The sequence below is a fragment of the Heteronotia binoei genome, chromosome 5, assembly GCF_032191835.1.
Source record: "Heteronotia binoei isolate CCM8104 ecotype False Entrance Well chromosome 5, APGP_CSIRO_Hbin_v1, whole genome shotgun sequence".
NCBI lineage: Eukaryota > Metazoa > Chordata > Lepidosauria > Squamata > Gekkonidae > Heteronotia > Heteronotia binoei.
The window spans coordinates 134,821,561-134,840,228 of NC_083227.1; the positions used below are offsets into that span (position 1 = coordinate 134,821,561).

Genomic DNA, 18,668 nt, shown 5'->3' on the forward strand with positions numbered 1-18,668 from the left:
GATTCTAAATAAGAGTATCAGAACTTAGCTTCCTGGAACTCTCAGTCAACCTTGACTCTTTAGAGTCAGCCTGGCATAATCCAGCTTTCCTTGACCTTCTTGATCCCTTGAAAGGTAGAAAGAAAAAGGCTGAGCTTTGCTGTGTATGCCAGAAATGTATGCTCGTCACAGAGTTAATTGACAGTTACATTAGCTCCTATGGACGGGAAAAGGAATTTAATGTGGGAATTTATTTTTGTTCCAAATAGTTCTGGCCAACTACTCACTTTCTTTGGGTCTTGACAAGAGCATCCAAGGATATCCTTTATAAAATTACTGCACGCAAAGTTTAAGTATCGAATTTCGGATTAACATATACTGCATACTAAATTCTTTATTGGTTTTTGCAAATGGTTTTAATCTTCAACAAATAGTTTCAACTTTGGAACAGTTTTTTTTCTCTCTCCTTCTGAAATTACTGTGCCATTGCCAATCATCCCCCCCACCTTTTCTGAACCTGGTGGGAATGGGAGTCATAGGGAAAGGTTTCTGCACTCATGAAATTCCCTAACACAGATATATTAGAATGTTCAGGCACAAGCCCATTTCATCTCTCCTGATGTTTACCACCTCACTATTAATTTTAGCTGATGCTACTTAAATGCTTAATAGTTTGCAACAAGTAATTTTCATAGATAGATAAAACCATTTTGGTAGAGCTTTTTAATACTGAGGTAACAGCCTCTAGTGCAGGGATGTCAAACATGCAGTTTGGGGGCCGAATCAGGCCCCCAAGCAACTGGCTGTCATCTGCTTCCTTCTCCCTCTCTTGCTTCCTTCTGCATAACAGCTTGCTTTGCAAGGCTTGCTCAAGTGCACAGGAGCTACAGAGCAAAACCTTGATTTTCTCCATTGGTTGAGGCTCCTCCCCCTCCTGGTCCCCTGGGGAGGAAGGGAAAGAGCCAGAGCTTCCTTTGCCCTGTTCCCTGGATCCCATGGAAGAAATACAAAGAAAACACCTTTAAGACCAACAAGTGCTAATGTTTTAAGCATGTTTTATTTTAAGTTTTTTTAAAAAAAAAAATAGTCGTGTTTCTCTGTGTCCTTTAAAAAGTTTATATCTCTGCTACCTAATCTTAAATAGGTACACACATGGCCCAGCCTGACAAGGTCTCATTTATGTCAGATCCAGCCCTCATAACAAATGAGTCTGACACCCCTGCTCTAGTGTCTAGGGGAGGGATGGTGGCTCAGTAACAGAGCATTTGCTTGGTAAGCAAAAGGTCCCAGGTTCAATCCCCGGCATCTCCAACTAAAAAGGGTCCAGGCAAGTAGGCATGAAAAACCTCAGCTTGAGACCCAAGAGAGCTGTTGCCAGTCTGAGTAGACAATACTGACTTTGATGGACTGAGGGTCTGATTCAGTATAAGGCAGCTTAATATGTTCATCTGCATTATTTTGACAATTAGTACCCAATTAATTTAATAATGTTCAGCTGGACAAGATTGACTCTCAATGGCACTTACAGTTGAAGTACAAGCTGGAACCCCAGTTAGCACTACCCCACCCAAACCTGGAACCCCAGTTACAACCCCGAACCCGAATACAATATAATCCACACAGGAACCTGAGGTCAACTTCTCATCTGTTTCCCCCTCCTCCTTTGACTCTCACCTGCTCTCAACACTTTCAGGGAAATGAGCATAAGCAGTTCCCCTTTCAAGCCATTTGGGGAGAGATGGTGTTGCTTTGTCATCACAGCTTACAAATGTTTTCTGGCATGCTGAAACCTTTACCTTGCTTTTGGTCACTTGCACTGACAGATGGGTTTGTTTTGTTCACTTTACCATGACATTTGCTTTTAGAAGAACCAAAGTAGAGGCACATAAAGAACTGTAGAGCCGGGGTGAAGAAATTTGAAAAGTTTCCCCTATGCACCCAAATCTTGGTTGATCTCAGTTCAGTCACTGTCTCAGCACAGACCAACCCTCAAATGGTTGTTCTGAGGGCAAAATAGAGAGAATAATATATACTGGTTTCATGGAGGAAAGGAAGAATAAAATCTGGGGTGTGTATTTGGACATAGATAAAATTAAACCCAAAATTAGCTGCCTAAGATTGAATTGGGGATATCTGAAATTACCCAAAATACTGCTGAAATTCTGGAAGTAATTAAGCTTTATCTCCTGGAATTTCTGGAGTGTTTTGGTTTCTGGGAGGCAAAAGACTGAAGTGGGAGAGAGAAAGGAAACTACTCCGAAAGCTGTTAGTTAGCATCTCTATCCCTTTAAATTTTAAAAAGATTAGAAACCCCACCTAACCAATTCATAGCCAGGAAGTACAGGCCATTGGAAATAATAAGTCCATAGATCTACCCATGGGAAATAATGGAACTATTATTTCCAGTGACCAGTAGACCTGTCCTCAGGACTATCAGGTGTCCACATCAGCTGCCAGGCTAGGCTTCCAGTCCTTTTAAATTTTAAAGAGAAGACCCTGTCAAACACTAGTTTGATGAGCCAAATTCTTTTCTCTCCCTCTACTGTTGCCTTGGGGTGGGGGTGGGGGGCAAAACGGGGAGAACTAGAAAAATGGTCTTGAATTTTTGTGACATAAAACCATATAACCGGGGGAAACCCCCCCCAATCCTTAAACAATACCAAGAGTCTGAAAAAATTTGGGATTAAAAAAAAGCATGCCCTTCCTTAAATTTGGATACAAAATTAAAATTGAATTTTTTGAAGTGAACACCCCTAACTGAAATATCCCCTTCCAGGATCATCCATACTTCCAGGGTTTTCAGTGGCTGCTTTCTACAGCCTTCCTCTGTTTTCCTCTCCTTTAGCAGCTTCGCTTAAGTCCCTGTTCAGCCTTCTTGCAGATTTTTTTGGATGTGCGCAGAGGCCGTTATTTGGGTGTTAGATAAAGATGGAACAGTCTGAAGGATATATACAGATATGTTTTTAGCACAATCCTAAAAATTCCAAGACGTTACAACATAGGCTCGTAAAACTGATTTGTAGAATCACAGAGAAACCTGCCCGAGATCACTTAGCTCAGCAAACATCACAGCTGAGCAGCAATCTGAGCCTGTTTTCCACAGCCAAAACTCACATTAGCCACCATGCTCCAACTTCACACAGTCAATAGGTCAGCAGTCAGCCTCAAAGTATCAGCTTCCCCAGTTCACAGTCTTGGCAACAAGCTCAACTCCTCACTCATCCAGGCAGCTGACAGTTCCTATACTCTCAGCAAAAAACACCCTTTGGTCTTTGCAAAAATGCTATAAGCCCATCTTTGTACCTCAGCTCAGCTTTTTGTACATGACTGCACTACACCCTTTTAATGTATCTCTCATGACTCCCTGAAACACCTCACACCTTCAAGATTCTATGCATTATTTTTTTAAATCCTCCATTCCAATACACATTTCCTCTTCAGTCTTCTTGCAAACCACAAAACTGAACTTCTGCTACCAGTTCCTTTGTCCTGTTCCTCAAGGTCTGTAACAGCCTCCTGTGCTGGCCTTCTGCATTCCTGCCAAAGAGCCATTCGTTCAGTAGTTTCTTTCTAAAACTTCTTTCCCCCATCTTATGAGAACCTCCACTCTCACCTACTTCTCCTTGTTCCATACGCTCTATTTGTTCATCCATACAACCAGCACCTCTGATCTCTAATGCAAACAGCAAGCATACTGGGCAGGAGCTTCTATGCATTGTGTGACTAACATACTGTCAAAGCTAATTTTTAGAAGCAATAGCTCAGAGAGTAAAGTTTTGTGCTAATGAAATTAGATCATATAATTCTTGATTAGTAGAAACTAAGTGTACAAGATGTAGTTCTTAAACTGTGTTGATCCTCTCTAACTGATCACATGCAGAGGATGGTTAACTATAATGCCAAATCCACTACTTTGAACTTACCTTGTGATATTTCACAAGGATTGATGCTATTCTCAATGCTTTTCAATATCTATATTCAGCTGCCGAGACTGTCTTAAGCTTCAGGGTTATATGGAATTAGTACGCTAATAACAGGTAGATTTTTATTTATTTAAATAAGGCTCCCAGGAACCATCACCTCCATCTAGGCTGATGCCTGGAAGCCATGGCAAAGAATCCAGGTAAAATGGAGTTGATAGTGGTTGATAAGGCTGATGATCTAGAAGAGACTGCACTGCCATTCTTAAATGGAATGAGTTGCGTGCTAGTCAATTTGGTCAGTAGTTCACAGATGCTTTTGGACCCAGGATTGCTGCTAGAGATGCAGGTTAGTATCTTAGTGCCTTTTTAATTCTATTAGGCAGTAAAATTATCTTCAGTTCTAGTCTCAACTGATCTGGCCATGCCAGACTACTGTAATCTCAAGGATAATCTACTACAACACAAGTACTTTGGAGAGGAGACAGCAACATTTTCTAAATAAATTATAAATAATGCACTGCACATGGGGCTGCCCTTAAAAATGACCATAAAAACTTCAGCTGGTACAAAATACAGCAGTTCAGTTTCTGGTAGAGGTTTCAAAGTAAATACAATGCTTATTTCAGAACATCTTCAATTTCAGTTAGTGTACCATCACAACCTGGGATTCGCACACCTGAGGGGCCTTTTTTCCCCATGCAACAACTACAACTGGTCCAACAGCTTCATTAAATATGCCCTTTTGCAAGCTAATAAGAATAACTTCAGTATAGCTACAGGTGCTCTTGTACTATTTCTGCAGAAGCTCTTCCTCCTTGTCAATAAAAGGTGTATAAGGAAGAGTTTTTTAGGCAGGCTTTTTATTGAGGCAGCAACATTTTATTTGATGAACACAACTGTTTTCTGGATCATGCAATACCTGTTGATATTCTATTGTTTTATAATGCTGAACTTATGAGCTAAATAAACCCCCTTTGCAGGAAAAATGCAAAATATAAAATTTTAAATATACTGAAAAATCTTTTAAAATATTCAGGTGTCTAGACAATATTTCAGGATACTGAGAAATGGACCTCGAAAAATAAATTAATCAATTAAAAATCCCAGAAATATTTTGGAGTAACCAGGAATACCAGGAGCCAGAGATTTAAGGCTCCCAAGATTGTTTCTCTTTTATTTTACTGTGTGTCCTCTTGTCAGAACATGGTATTGTCTTGCCAGTTTGGTTTTGATTCTGTCCACGGAAACTGATTTTCTCTAATTTGACATTTGATGTCTTAGGCTTGTCACATTGCCTCTGTTTCTGTTGAGATTCCCTGTTTCTGTACTGGTCTTTGAGGTTGTTAGTTCTGCTCGCATTGGGAGGCTTTTGGACAGTGGTTGCTTTGCTTGTTCTTGAGTGTTTGGTTACAGTTTTCCCTGGAGAAAGCTTGGAATTTCCCCCTCCCATAGGAAACAATGGAGGATAGCTTGGAGGTTCGTGGACAAGCACCAACAGCTCTGCTGCAATCTGGGTGCCATTAGCTTAAAAACAGTCCCTCTAGCCTTCCCCCACCCTGAAACATTTCCCATAAGGAATAATGGAGCTGAATACTATCAGAATCTGGGGGGGGGGGGGGTGTTGCTGAATATTAAACCAGCCTGTAGAACCGAATAACCAGGAATACCAATATTTTTCACTTCCTTGATACTTGGGTCTGAAAAATACAGGAGAGTTTTGAAGTGAACATCCCTAACCTATCATAAGAGACCAATTCCTATACCAAAAACACTCTATAGAAGTCTACAGCTAGGATAATCAATGCATTACAGCATGCTTAAGTTACCTGAGGAAACTGTTGTGGTCCACATGGATATTGCATCCCTGAGGATGGCATTCTTGGTGCTCCAGGTGGAGATGCATTTTGGTAACCAGGAGGCAAGCTGGGATAAGAACTCCCGACATGTCTATTCGTCTTAAGATTCTGAGGAGCAGAAGGGGTATGTGCAGTTGCTAGAAGAAGAATGTGTTCATTAAAAGGCCAGCAATAATGCTAATATTTCAATCCCTAAGTCACTTACTAACTTCAAAGGAGTTTTGTTTCAAGCAAAACAGAAAAGAATAACCAACATAATCCATCCACACAGTCCTGTATGTAAAGTATTTTTCTGAAGGTCAGTGCTGAAGCAATCTGTGCCAGCACTGTGTGCTTAGGATGGCCATTTGGCACAAAAATTACAGCTAGTATTAATTTGAATCTCAGTATTTCCATATGTGCACACATTACTTTGATAAAGCAGTCAAATTAAGTTCTTCGTTTTCTAGCGATCACATTTCAAAAACATTTTGATTTGTTGATGGTTGCCTGGTGATGTTAATTCTGCAAGTATACATAGTTGCTAGCTGGGAAGCGAACTACTTCTGAAGAAAAAGGACACGACATCTCATGTGCTTCTTTGCATACATACTGAAAGGAGCAGCAAGATGCTAAGCACACTCAGCAGGGAAGAGTGTGCTCCATGGCTGCAGCCTCTGGCTTATCCCTCACCACAGTTCACTTCATGGTGACTGGTCTGTGTTTTCTGCTCCATGCCTTTCTTTGTCTGTTTTGCCCATGATCCTGGCCAGCAACATCAATGAAGTCCTAACTCTGCCAACCCTTCTTCCTATCTTGTCACTAATGTCACACAATTCTGCCATGTGCTTGCAGCTCAGTGAACCCCATACGGCCACCTGGGGATTAAATGTGTGTCCCAGCTCTAAAAAGACTACCTATGCTTCACTGGCCGAAAGTATATCTATACTATACTCTATGCCTATACTTTCAGCAATGCTGCCATATATTTACAGTATTATTAAAGTTACCATACAATAGTGTCCACTTTATAAAATGCACAATACTCCCAGTCATTTCCCATTTCTTGAAAATACTTTTCCCAATTACAGTCTCTTACACTTATATTTGATGATTTTGTTACTCAAAATTGAGAACTGTTACACTACCACTGATGAGACACTATACAAAGACAGGAATATAGTCAGGATGACACTTAACTGCATTACCTCAACACATACTACATTGTTAAGCAAGTAAACAGGAATTATAAAGAGGCCACCATCACTCCTTGAGAAATGGCAACAAAATGAAATCAGTAAGTTTAAGGCAACTTCTTACCTGGAAACCCACCTCCTTCTATTGTATCATAATTATTCTGAATCAACGATCCATCACTGGCAGTGGATGCAGCATCGCCTGTTAAGAAACTTTTATGTTAATATTCTAATGTGGATTTTAATTTATTACCTTTAATGTTATGTTTTAATGTTCTATTTCCTAAGCCACTTCAGGCCTGTGCTCTAGGAGAAGTGGCACACAAATTACCTAAATAAGAAAGAAAAGGTTTAGTAGTTCTTATTTATTTATTTATTTATTTATTTAATTCGATTTATATCCCGCCCTACCCCACCGAGGCGGGCTCAGGGCGGCTTACAACGTAAAACCAACAAAATCAATTTAAATATATTAAAAATACATTAGTAATTATAATTATACAATAAAATACTTAAAATACATATAAAATACATAAAACACATAAAGCTCGTAGAGCTCACATCAATATATACTATGCTGCCATTCTTCAAATCAGTTCTTCAGTGTTCCAATATTAGATAGTCTGATGTTCGAGATTAGATGTTCAGGCATTCCGATAGCAATTTACTTGTATGCCAACCGGAAGAGGGCTGGTTTGCAGGCCCTGCGGAACTGTTCAAGGCTCCGCAGGGCCCTCACCTCCTCCGGGAGCTGATTCCACCAACAAGGAGCTACCACCGAGAAGGCCCTGTCTCTAGTCACTTTCAGACGGGCCTCCTTTGGCCCAGGGATTGTGAGAAGGTTTTGGGACCCCGCTCTCAGCACTCGCTGGGGAACATGTGGGGAGAGAGGGTCCCTAAGGTAGGCAGGTCCCAGGCCATAAAGGGCTTTAAAGGTCATAACCAGCACCTTGTACCGAACGCGGTATGTTATCGGCAGCCAGTGCAGTCCCCAAAGCCCCGGCTGAATGTGCTCCCATCTAGGGAGCCCTAACAACAGCCGGGCAGCGGCATTCTGCACTAGCTGCAACTTCCGGGTTCGGCACAGGGGCAGCCCCATGTAGAGGGCATTGCAGTAATCCAGCCTCGAGGTGACCGTTGCATGGATCACTGTTGCCAGGTCGTCGTCCTCCAGGAAAGGGGCCAACTGCCTTGCCCGCCTAAGATGAAAAAATGCGGACTTGGCAGTGGCCGCTATCTGGGCCTCCATAATTAAAGTAGGCTCCAATAGCACCCCCAGGCTCCTAACCCTGTGCGCCGCTGACAGGGGCACACCATCAAGGGCCGGTAAGGGAATCTCCCTCCCCGGACCACGGCGACCAAGGCAAAGGACCTCTGTCTTCGACGGATTTAGTTTCAGCCCGCTCAGCCTAAGCCATCTAGATACGGCCTGCAATGCCAGGTCCAGGTTTTCAGGGACACAGGCAGGCCGGCCGTCCATAAGTAGATAGAGCTGGGTGTCATCAGCATACTGGTGACAGCCCAGCCCATATCTCCGGGCAATCTGGGCAAGAGGGCGCATGTAGATGTTAAACAACATCGGGGAGAGAACTGCCCCCTGAGGGACCCCGCAATCCAGCGGGTACCTCCGGGACAGCTCACCCCCAATCGCCACTCTTTGTCCCCGACCCTTGAGGAAAGAGGTAAGCCATTGTAGAGCCAACCCCTGAATCCCCACGTCGGCTGACAAGTTATTAACTGACAAGTTACCATTAGCAATCAAAAGTTGTAGGTCACAATTTAACATTTTGCATGAAGATAAGAACATAAGAGAAGCCATGTTGGATCAGGCCAATGGCCCCTCCAGTCCAACACTCTGTGTCACACAGTGGCCAAAATTTTTTTACACACACACACACACACACACACACACATATATATATATACACACACACACACACACATATATATATACACAGACTGTGGCTAATAGCCACTGATGGAGCTCTGCTCCATATTTTTATCCAATCCCCTCTTGAAGCTGGCTATGCTTGTAGCCACCGCCACCTCCTGTGGCAGTGAATTCCACATGTTAATCACCCTTTGGGTGAAGAAGTACTTCCTTTTATCCGTTCTAGCCTGACTGTTCAACAATGAATCGAATGCCCACAAGTTCTTGTATTGTGAGAAAGGGAGAAAAATACTTCTTTCTCTACCTTCTCCATCCCATGCATAATCTTGTAAACCTCTATCATGTCACCCCACAGTCGACGTTTCTCCAAGCTAAAGAGCCCCAAGCATTTTAACCTTTCTTCATAGGGAAAGTGTTCCAAACCTTTAATCATTCTAGTTGCCCTTTTCTGACCTTTTTCCAATGCTATTATATCCTTTTTGAGGTGCAGTGACCAGAATTGCACACAGTATTCCAAATGAGACCGCACCATCAATTTATACAGGGACATTATGATACTGGCTGATTTGTTTTCAATTCCCTTCCTAATAATTCCCAGCATGGCGTTGGCCTTTTTTATTGCAGACGCACACTGTCTTGACATTTTCAGTGAGTTATCTACCACGACCCCAAGATCTCTCTCTTGGTCAGTCTCTGCCAGTTCACACCCCATCAACTTGTATTTGTAGCTGGGATTCTTGGCCCCAATGTGCATTACTTTGCACTTGGCCACATTGAACCTCATCTGCCACGTTGACGCCCACTCACCCAGCCTCAACAGATCCCTTTGGAGTTCCTCACAATCCTCTCTGGTTCTCACCACCCTGAACAATTTAGTGTCATCTGCAAACGTGGCCACTTCACTGCTTACTCTCAACTCCAAATCATTTATGAACAAGTTAAAAAGCATGGGACCCAGTACTGAGCCCTGCGGCACTCCATTGCTTACCGTCCTCCACTGTGAAGACTGCCCATTTATACTCACTCTCTGCTTCCTATTAATTAGCCAGTTTTTGATCCACAAGAGGATCTGTCCTTTTACTCCATGACTCTCGAGTTTACTAAGGAGCCTTTGATGAGGAACTTTATCAAAAGCTTTCTGGAAGTCAAGGTAAACAATATCTATTGGGTCTCCTTTGTCCACATGTTTGTTCACCCCCTCAAAGAAATGTAACAGGTTAGTGAGGCAAGATCTTTCCTTACAGAATCCATGCAGAGTCTTCCTCAATAACTCGTGTTCATCAATGTGCCTACTCATTCTGTCCTTGATAATGGTTTCTACCAACTTTCCCGGTATTGAAGTCAGACTGACTGGCCTGTAGTTTCCCGGATCTCCTCTGGAACCCTTTTTAAAGATGGGGGTGACATTTGCTGCCTTCCAGTCCTCAGGAACGGAGGCAGATTTCAATGAAAGATTACATATTTTTGTCAGAAGATCCATAAGTTCAACTTGGAGTTCTTTCAGAACTCTTGGATGTATGCCATGGGACCTGGTGACTTATTAGTTTTTAATTCGTCTATCAGTTGTAAAATCTCCTCTCTTGTCACCTCAATTTGACTCAGGTCTTTCAACACCCCTTCCAATATAAGTGGTTCTGGAGTAGGCAAACACTTCTCATCTTCCACAGTGAAGACGAGGCAAAAAATGCATTCAGCTTCTCAGCCATTTCCCTATCCTCCTTCAGTAATCCTTTGACCCCTTGGTCATCTAAGGGCCCCACTGCCGCCCTGGCTGGTTTCCTGCTTCTAATATATTTGAAGACATTTTTATTGTTGGTCTTTATGTTTTTTGCAATATGCTCCTCATAGTCCCTTTTTGCCTGCCTGATCACAGTCTTGCATTTGATTTGGCACAGCCTGTGTTCCCTTTTATTATTTTCACTTGGATTAGCTTTCCACCGCTTAAAGGAATCCTTCTTACCTTTTACAGCTTCCATTACTTTGTTTGTTAACCATACAGGCCTTCTCTTATACCTATTTGTGCCTTTCCTAACTTGTGGTATATATTTTATCTGAGCTTCTAGGATTGTAGTTTTAAAGAGCCTCCAAGCTTCCCCAAGGGCTTTGACTGTATTTACCTTTCCTTTCAGTTTCCTCTTCACATGCCTCCTCATCTCTGAGAATTTACCCCTTTTAAAGTTAAACGTGGTTGTGCTGGTTTTTTGGGGCAACTCTCTATTTATACAAATGGTGAAATCAATAACGTTATGGTCACTGCTCCCAAGCGGTGCGATCACGTTTACATCTCTCACCAAGTCTTGGGCATTACTTAGGACCAAATCCAGGATCGCCCCACCCCTGGTAGGTTCAGAGACCATCTGCTCCATAGCACAGTCATTGAGAGCATCTAGAAACACAATCTCTTTCTCTTGACCAGAACACATATTGACCCAATCAATCTGCGGGTAGTTAAAATCACCTATGACAACACAGTTTTTACATCTAGCCACCATCTTTAAGCCTTCCATCATATTATAGTCATCCTCTATCTTTTGATTTGGTGGCCGATAACAAACTCCCATAGTTAAATTTCCTTTTGGGCCCTCTATTTCAACCCAAAGCATTTCTAGAAGGGAATCTAATTCTCTGACCTCAGTCTTACTGAACCGTATGCCCTCTTTGACATACAGAGCCACCCCACCTCCAACCCTTCCCTCCCTATCCTTCCGATATAACTTATATCCAGGAATCACCGTGTCCCACTGATTCTCCTCATTCCACCAAGTTTCTGAAATTCCCGCAATGTCTATGTTTTCTCCCAACACTAAACATTCCAACTCACCAATTTTACTTTGAACACTTCTAGCATTTGTGTACAAACATCTATAATTTCCCAGGCAAGCTAGGCCCACCACCTTCCTCTTGCCGCCTCAAGACTCTGGCAGGCAGTCCATTCTGTTTGTCACCATCTCAGTGGACAACTCTGATCCATTACCCGGTAGAAAAGTAACAGCTAACCCTTCATCTCTTTGAGATGAGTCCTCCCAAACAAGAGACATTTCATCTCCTGTCGGCTTTCCCCCAAGATTTACCGAAGTTTAAAAAGTGCTCTGCCGCCTTTTTTATTTTAAGCGCCAGCAGCCTGGTTCCATCCAGGGACAAGTGGAGACCGCCTCTTTTGTACAGCTCCCGCTTGTTCCAGAAAGCATCCCAGTGCCTAACAAACTTAAACCCTTCCTCCTTACACCATTGTCTCATCCACACATTGAGACTTCTAATTTGTGCCTGTCTCTCCAGCCCTGCATGTGGAACAGGTAGCACTTCTGAGAAGGCTACCCTGGAGGTCCTGGCCTTAAGTCTCCTGCCTAGCAGCCTAAATTTTTCCTCCAGGACCTCACGGCTGTATTTCCCCACATCGTTGGTGCCAACATGCACCATGACCACTGGCTCCTCCCCAGCACTGTCTATCAGCCTATCTACAACATGTGTAATGTCTGCTACCTTCGCACCAGGCAGGCAAGTCACCATACAGTCAGTACGCGGTTTTGCCACCCAGCTGTCTACTTGCCCAAGGATCAAATCACCAAGTACCAAGACCCCCCCTCTGTCCGTGCCCAGGGACGGTTCCTTGGCGCGAAAGGATTCCCGTTCACCAACTGAAGAAGAGGTCCCTTCTGAGGGTGCATTCCCCTTATCCTCAGCCCGGTGTGCTGTTCCCTCTCGACCCTCATGCTCCCTGGCAGCAACGGGGCTGCCACGTTCAGAGCGGGGCTCATCTAACACGTCCCCGAGAGTCTTCTCCAACTGACTGTCTCTGCTTCTCCAGGTCAGTCACCTCAGCCTCAAGGGTACGAACTCGTTCCCTGAGGACCAGGAGCTCCTTGCATTGAGCACACACCCAAGACTTCTGTCCTGTGGGCAGATAGTCATACATGTGACACTCAATGCAAAACACTGGAAAGCCCCCACCCCCCTGCTGGCATTCTACCTTCATGATAGCTTTTAAAAAATATGCAGTCCCCTTTTAAACCCTGTTTGTTTATGTGGCTCCCCACCTGGAGAGTCTACCTAACTTATTGGGAACACAAGGAATCTGGGTTCCTGGTCCTTACACAGCCCCCAGGCTAAGAGCCACAGGCCAAGAGCCCTTTAGCTCGTGCCCTTCGGCTCACGCCAAAGGCTCACGCCTCTGGCAAGGCGCAGCTTAATAATGCAAAGAGGGTGGGGAACACAACCACTCCTAATCAATCAGCAACAATCACCTTCACCTTCAGCCCTTCACACAAACTCAGAAGTTTTCAGCAACTCCCCCAGCTGCTAGGCCACAAACCTCATGCTTGTAGCACTTCTCTGCTCTATCCCAGAGCTCTCTGCAAAGATATTATTACTACATATATAAACACATACATTCTCCACTATGGGTGTGAAGGAGAGATTCTCAGAGGGTGCTTCTTCTGAGCCTCCATGCAACCGCTCCCCCAGCAACACAAGGCAAGCATAGTCACCACATGGCTTTGGCAGCAGCAGAATTTAACTGTACAGGGTTGAGTAGACAATGGGTCTTTTTCATGCCTTTTTTGCCATGACCCCTGATTTGTCTTTTTGCAAGTATTTAATGGTGGCAAAGAGCAAAGCTCTGGGAATCTCCTATTTCTCTAGAGCAGACAGGGTATGTACCAGAGGAATCTATATTTCACTGGAAATGGAAGAACTCTGCGACATCTTAAGCACAGCCCTGCCTGTGTGGCATTAACCTTTGCAACAATAACCTTCCTCCACAGATGAGAAAAAAATGTTTTTATCTCCCTGTATAACTATTCTCCCAACCTCAAATAGCAAAATGTCAATAACTGCTCATGACAGCTTTCTGCAGGCTCCTTAAAATCTGTGATGAGGAAAGGCATTTGGTGGCCAAAGACACTTACTTGAAGACGACTTTTTATATCCTGCTTTTCTCTGCCCTAAGGAGTCTCAAAGTGGCTGATAGTAGCCTTCCCTTCCTCTCTACACAACAGTTACCTTGTGAGGTAGGTTGCACTGAAGACAGTTCTGAGAGAGAACTGTGACTGGCCAAGTCACTCAGCAGAATTCATGTGGAGGAGTGGGGAATCAAACCCAGTTCTCCAGATTAGAGTCCGCCACTTTTAACCACTACACCATTTGCTGGTGTAACTCGTTGGTACAGAAACATGCCTATATGAAGAAGAGTCCTGGTGAAAACAATAGCTGCTCTTTGGCCTCTGACCCATGAGGGAACTATAGTATGAGGATATATTACAGATGCAGTGCATACAATTTCTTGCATGTTTAAACAGCATTCATCACTTCTAAGTCAAATGTTAAGGAACAGCTGAATGGCAAAGCAACTTAATCAAAATTGAGCATACCTGCAGTCAGGTTTTCATCACCCTACCTTATTTTGCAGGCCAAAAAATGGCCATTCCTTTCATCCAAATTTGATGCATTTAAAATGCAATACTTGGACCAGAAGTCATTCATACTCTTATCAGAATAAGGGAAATGACTGACAATTATAGATTGGTAGACACCACCATCTAGTAATTTACTAGAATAAAGCCCTTTGATGTAGCTTTCCTGCCATGCTCTTTTAATGTATCTGGTCACAACAAAATTATTCTTCCCTGTTATCCTTAGCTCCTAAGGTTACCAAAATATTTGTCATTAAATCAGCTTGATTCAGTGTTTGTTTCTCTGCTTATATATATAATCGCATAAAACAGTATCTAATAATAGAACTCACTTGGGTCCTCAGACTGCCTGCTTCAGATGATCTGGCCATTCAGTATCACATGGAAATAATGCAATATCACTTAAATGCCAAAACCTTACATAGTTTATACTAGCACAAAAACGCTAAGCAGAAAAAGATTTAACTGACTATATTTCATTAACTAAGGATGCCTCAGAATTTGGGGGAATGCATTAATGAGGCAAGATAGTGTCACACTACAGATAAATATAGTATGTACAACATGAAATAAAAAAGGTGTGCTGGATCCAACCTGCAGTTCCTTCCAACCTCAATAAAATTGATTGTGGGAGTCACAAGACCATGTGGAGTAATAGCCACCAGGGAATTAGGCTGCAGTGAGGAAGCAGAAAGAAGAAAATTGCTGTTTCCTCCCTCAGTGCATGTCTACTAACAGAAGAAGGGTGATTTTTCTCCCTTTCCCCTCCCCCACTACATCCTGTGACCCCAGGAAAACTTCCCTGGAGCTAGAAGGGAAAGTGGGGAAGATCCACACTCCTCAGAATCCTAGATGACAGATCACTGGATCCAACTTGCCATACTGGGTCCTTAAAGTCTGTTCCCTGGTGCTTGCTAGAGGTCAGAGATTTGCTTCTGTTAACAGGCAGTGTTAATGTCTCTTACCAAGAAAGTGGCTCCTTCACAACTGCTGTGCCAAAATATTGGTAAAATATGTCTGGAAAGTTACACTGGCTATGTCTAAAGTTTTATTTCATTACTTTTAAACAAACAGTTGCAACAATCCTGAAATCTTCCAGTGGGAGGCATTAGGAAATACTGATTTTCCAAGCGCTCTCCTCCTCCAGTTCTTTTTGACTGCTGGGAATGGAGATTTCATAAACAAAAAGGGAAATATGAGAAATCTATTACCTACACTTCCTGCTGAAATCTACTGTACTTATTTAAATAATAAAATGTACATTAATTCAGAGTTAAATATACTGTCGGCTTAAAATGAAGCTAGTTAAAGCACAAAATAAGCTCAATATTCAATTAAAAACAAATCACTTGGAATTCTTTCAGAAAACAAATTGTATTTATTTGGACATTTTCAGGCTGTTTCTTCTCTCAAGAGGGATTTGCAAAAAACCAAAACAAGTACCAAATCACAAAAAACAAACAAAAAATGGTAAATGCCCAGCCACTGTAACTCATCATATGGGAAACATGATCCATGGAATGAAAGACTTATGGGGATGTGTTAGCCCTGGACCCCCCCTCTAACTATTATGGACTATAATTCTCTTAATTCTTAGGCCAGATTTACTATGGAGATTCAGTTGCAATGGACTATAATCATTTGGGCTCTTGCGGCAATTTTACTATAGTGGACTAAAACTCTCAGGCTCCAGTGCTAGCCTCATTACGGACATTTAGTCTATATGGACTGTACAACAGTGCTCCCAGTCAGGCCTCAGCAGGCTTCCTGCCTGTGCCTGTTATTGTTAAGAGGATTCCAGACTGTGCTTCCCAGACAAACTGCTCAGCCCTGCAGAACAGAAACTGCATCCCTGTCATCAAGAAGACAGCACCAGAAGCAGTCCTGATACAAGCCATGTTCCTTAGATGTCCCAAAAAGACAACACTCACTCCTGCAAATCACCATGCAGAGAAGATGTCTCCATCATATATCACATTCCAGAAACCTGCCAACTATTTTGGAAATGCAGATGCATTGTAAAATAGTCAACAATAAGCTGCTGCAACATCTCTTCACCAAACAAAAGATTCTTCCTGTCGCCCATCAAGACGAGTCTTACATAATACAGCATAGCTGAAGATGATTGATTGTCAACAGCCACATCCTGCCTTTCTATTGTTTTACCCAAGGTGTTACAATAGGTAACGATTCAGCTCCAGATCGACCACTCTAGTTTCTTTGCTTAGAATATGGTTTGCACTTAGCAAACCATCAACACTCATCAAATTCTTGGGAGCCATCTCTGGGTAGATGTCAACCATCACATGATCCTGCCTCAGGATACGACATTGACTATAAAAAGGCTAGATTTTTGGCCAGCCGTGTGTCTCTCTGATGGTACCTCTACCCTTGCTGTCAGTGTCACCCCCAATTCCTGATCGGTATTGGGCCCATTATTGCAAGTGACACTGGTCGTCTCTTGCTTCCCCTTCCCTTATCATCTTCACTGGAGGATCATCCTTCATTCATTATCATGAGGTATAGTATCACCCTGTTTGTCTTTCCTCATATGTCCCTATTAATTTTCCCCACCTATTTTCCTATACCTGTGTGATTGCTGATAATTGTGTTTCTTGTATGATTGAGTGATTTTTCTAATAAAACCCTATTTTTAGTAAACCAATCTCCTCATCATTAGAAGAGGGCTCCTGGGTGGACTGACTCCTGTATACATAGGTTATTGACCCTGTACATTTTGCCGTCTTTGCCCACCTAAATAATTCCCCCCACACCTCTTTTGAGGGCAATTTGGCTAACAGATGTATCTGGTTCAGTGGCCTTTGTAAGGACCAAATGGATGCTATACCATTGTGACTGGATCACGATCTGCGAGATGAATGCGAATAGTGCTGCTGTAGTAACATTCAACTCATAGCAAAAAACAAAAATAGATGGTTTTATCATGCCAGTAATGTATCTAAGCAATTTTTATTGCCATAAAGCAAGCATTGTCCCACCTTCTTGCTTTTTTGCTGAATTCTGCAGAGTTGGTGATGCAATACTTCCTAGTGGAGCTGTTGGAGGAGCTGATGGCTGTGTAGAAGCTGGATTTCCAATGGGAGGAGGTCCTAAAGGAGGTTGAAGTGGTGAATATATTGACGGATTATGTGGCAGAGGAACAGGACCTGAAAAAGCATCCAGAACTTAAAACCAACACAGCACAATGAAGAATTTTACTTTGCTTCAGAACCAAAAAAAGTCACAAATATTAATTTTTATTCTACATAAGACCCCAAGCAAGTTTAAAGAACTTAACCTCCCCTCCTTATTTATTCCATAGTACAATGTGAACAAAATACTTCTTCTCATATGCTTTCAAGACAGATATTTTCAAGACATGATAAAAGAGCTCAATCTGTGTTCTTATTTGCTGGACATATTTTGAGCTTTAACTATGCTCCATATTTGTAGGCACTTGGGTGCTTTCCAAAAATAACTACCCCTTTCCTCCAAAATACTTTGCTAGCCCTAACCTTGTTTTTCTATCTGACCTGTTCAATGTTTGAAAAATGCCTGTTTTGTTCCAGACCCCACAGATAAAATTGTTTACTGCTTAACTGCTACCCCAGTGAGACAAAAAACCAGCAAATCATAACTCCATCTTTATGAAGTGTCTTTTCACATATGTTCGTGGCAGCTAAATTTGCAATTGCCCTGGTTTGGAAGCAACAAACTCCTCCCTCGAGACAGGCATGGTGGCTGAAACTATGGGATTATTTTGTTTTAGATAAGCTCACCTATGACTTAGATCCACGTTGCTCCTCCCAGACCGCTTCCTCGGACTTCGTGTGTAAATGGCGTCCCTTTATTGATAAAGTCTCAAAAGACAGCAGAAACCCTAATGACTCATACCATGCTATATTAATGTCATGCCAACTACTGTTGTAATTAGTTTTTTAATGGTTAACATTGTATGTATCCACTTCCTCACTATATATTGGTATATGCTATGCATCTGCTGATGTACTACCACCTTTGTACCTTGAACTTTATACCAATAAAGCTTTTATATTAAAAAAAAAAAGTGTCTTTGTTTGGGGGGGGGGGACATTAATATTGAAAAAACAGAAATAAAAACTAACACAGTACGCAAAATCCTCCATACTCAGCCATACAGAAATCTCTGCATTAATTCATATTTGAATGTTGCCAGGAGGTTATAAGCTGTGAATCATAATGGCTGCAAAAAAAGATCTCCAAAACATGATTATTTGGAGAGAAATTATGATAGAGCAACATTCTTTGTTTCCAAAAAACACATACTCAACAATAGTGGAATGTATACAATCGAATGGAAAACAAATTAAATTGGCTTCATTCCTAATTTGTCCTTGCAGAAGGGCACTTTCACTTGTGAAGAAGAAGATATTGGATTTATATCCCGCCCTCCACTC

The 18,668-nt window shown here is 42.3% G+C and overlaps 1 protein-coding gene across 1 annotated transcript in view; it reads right to left on the reverse strand.

The window, feature by feature from the left end:
* SEC24A (SEC24 homolog A, COPII coat complex component) overlaps positions 1 to 18,668 on the reverse strand; it is a 63,114-nt gene that overhangs the window by 32,178 nt on the left and 12,268 nt on the right. Inside the window, exons 4-6 of the mRNA XM_060240447.1 lie at positions 17,232 to 17,399; positions 7,058 to 7,135; positions 5,729 to 5,895 (exon numbers count right to left, since the gene is read on the reverse strand). Coding sequence (XP_060096430.1) covers positions 5,729 to 5,895; positions 7,058 to 7,135; positions 17,232 to 17,399 — 413 coding nt within the window. The remainder of the gene's footprint in view (positions 1 to 5,728; positions 5,896 to 7,057; positions 7,136 to 17,231; positions 17,400 to 18,668) is intronic.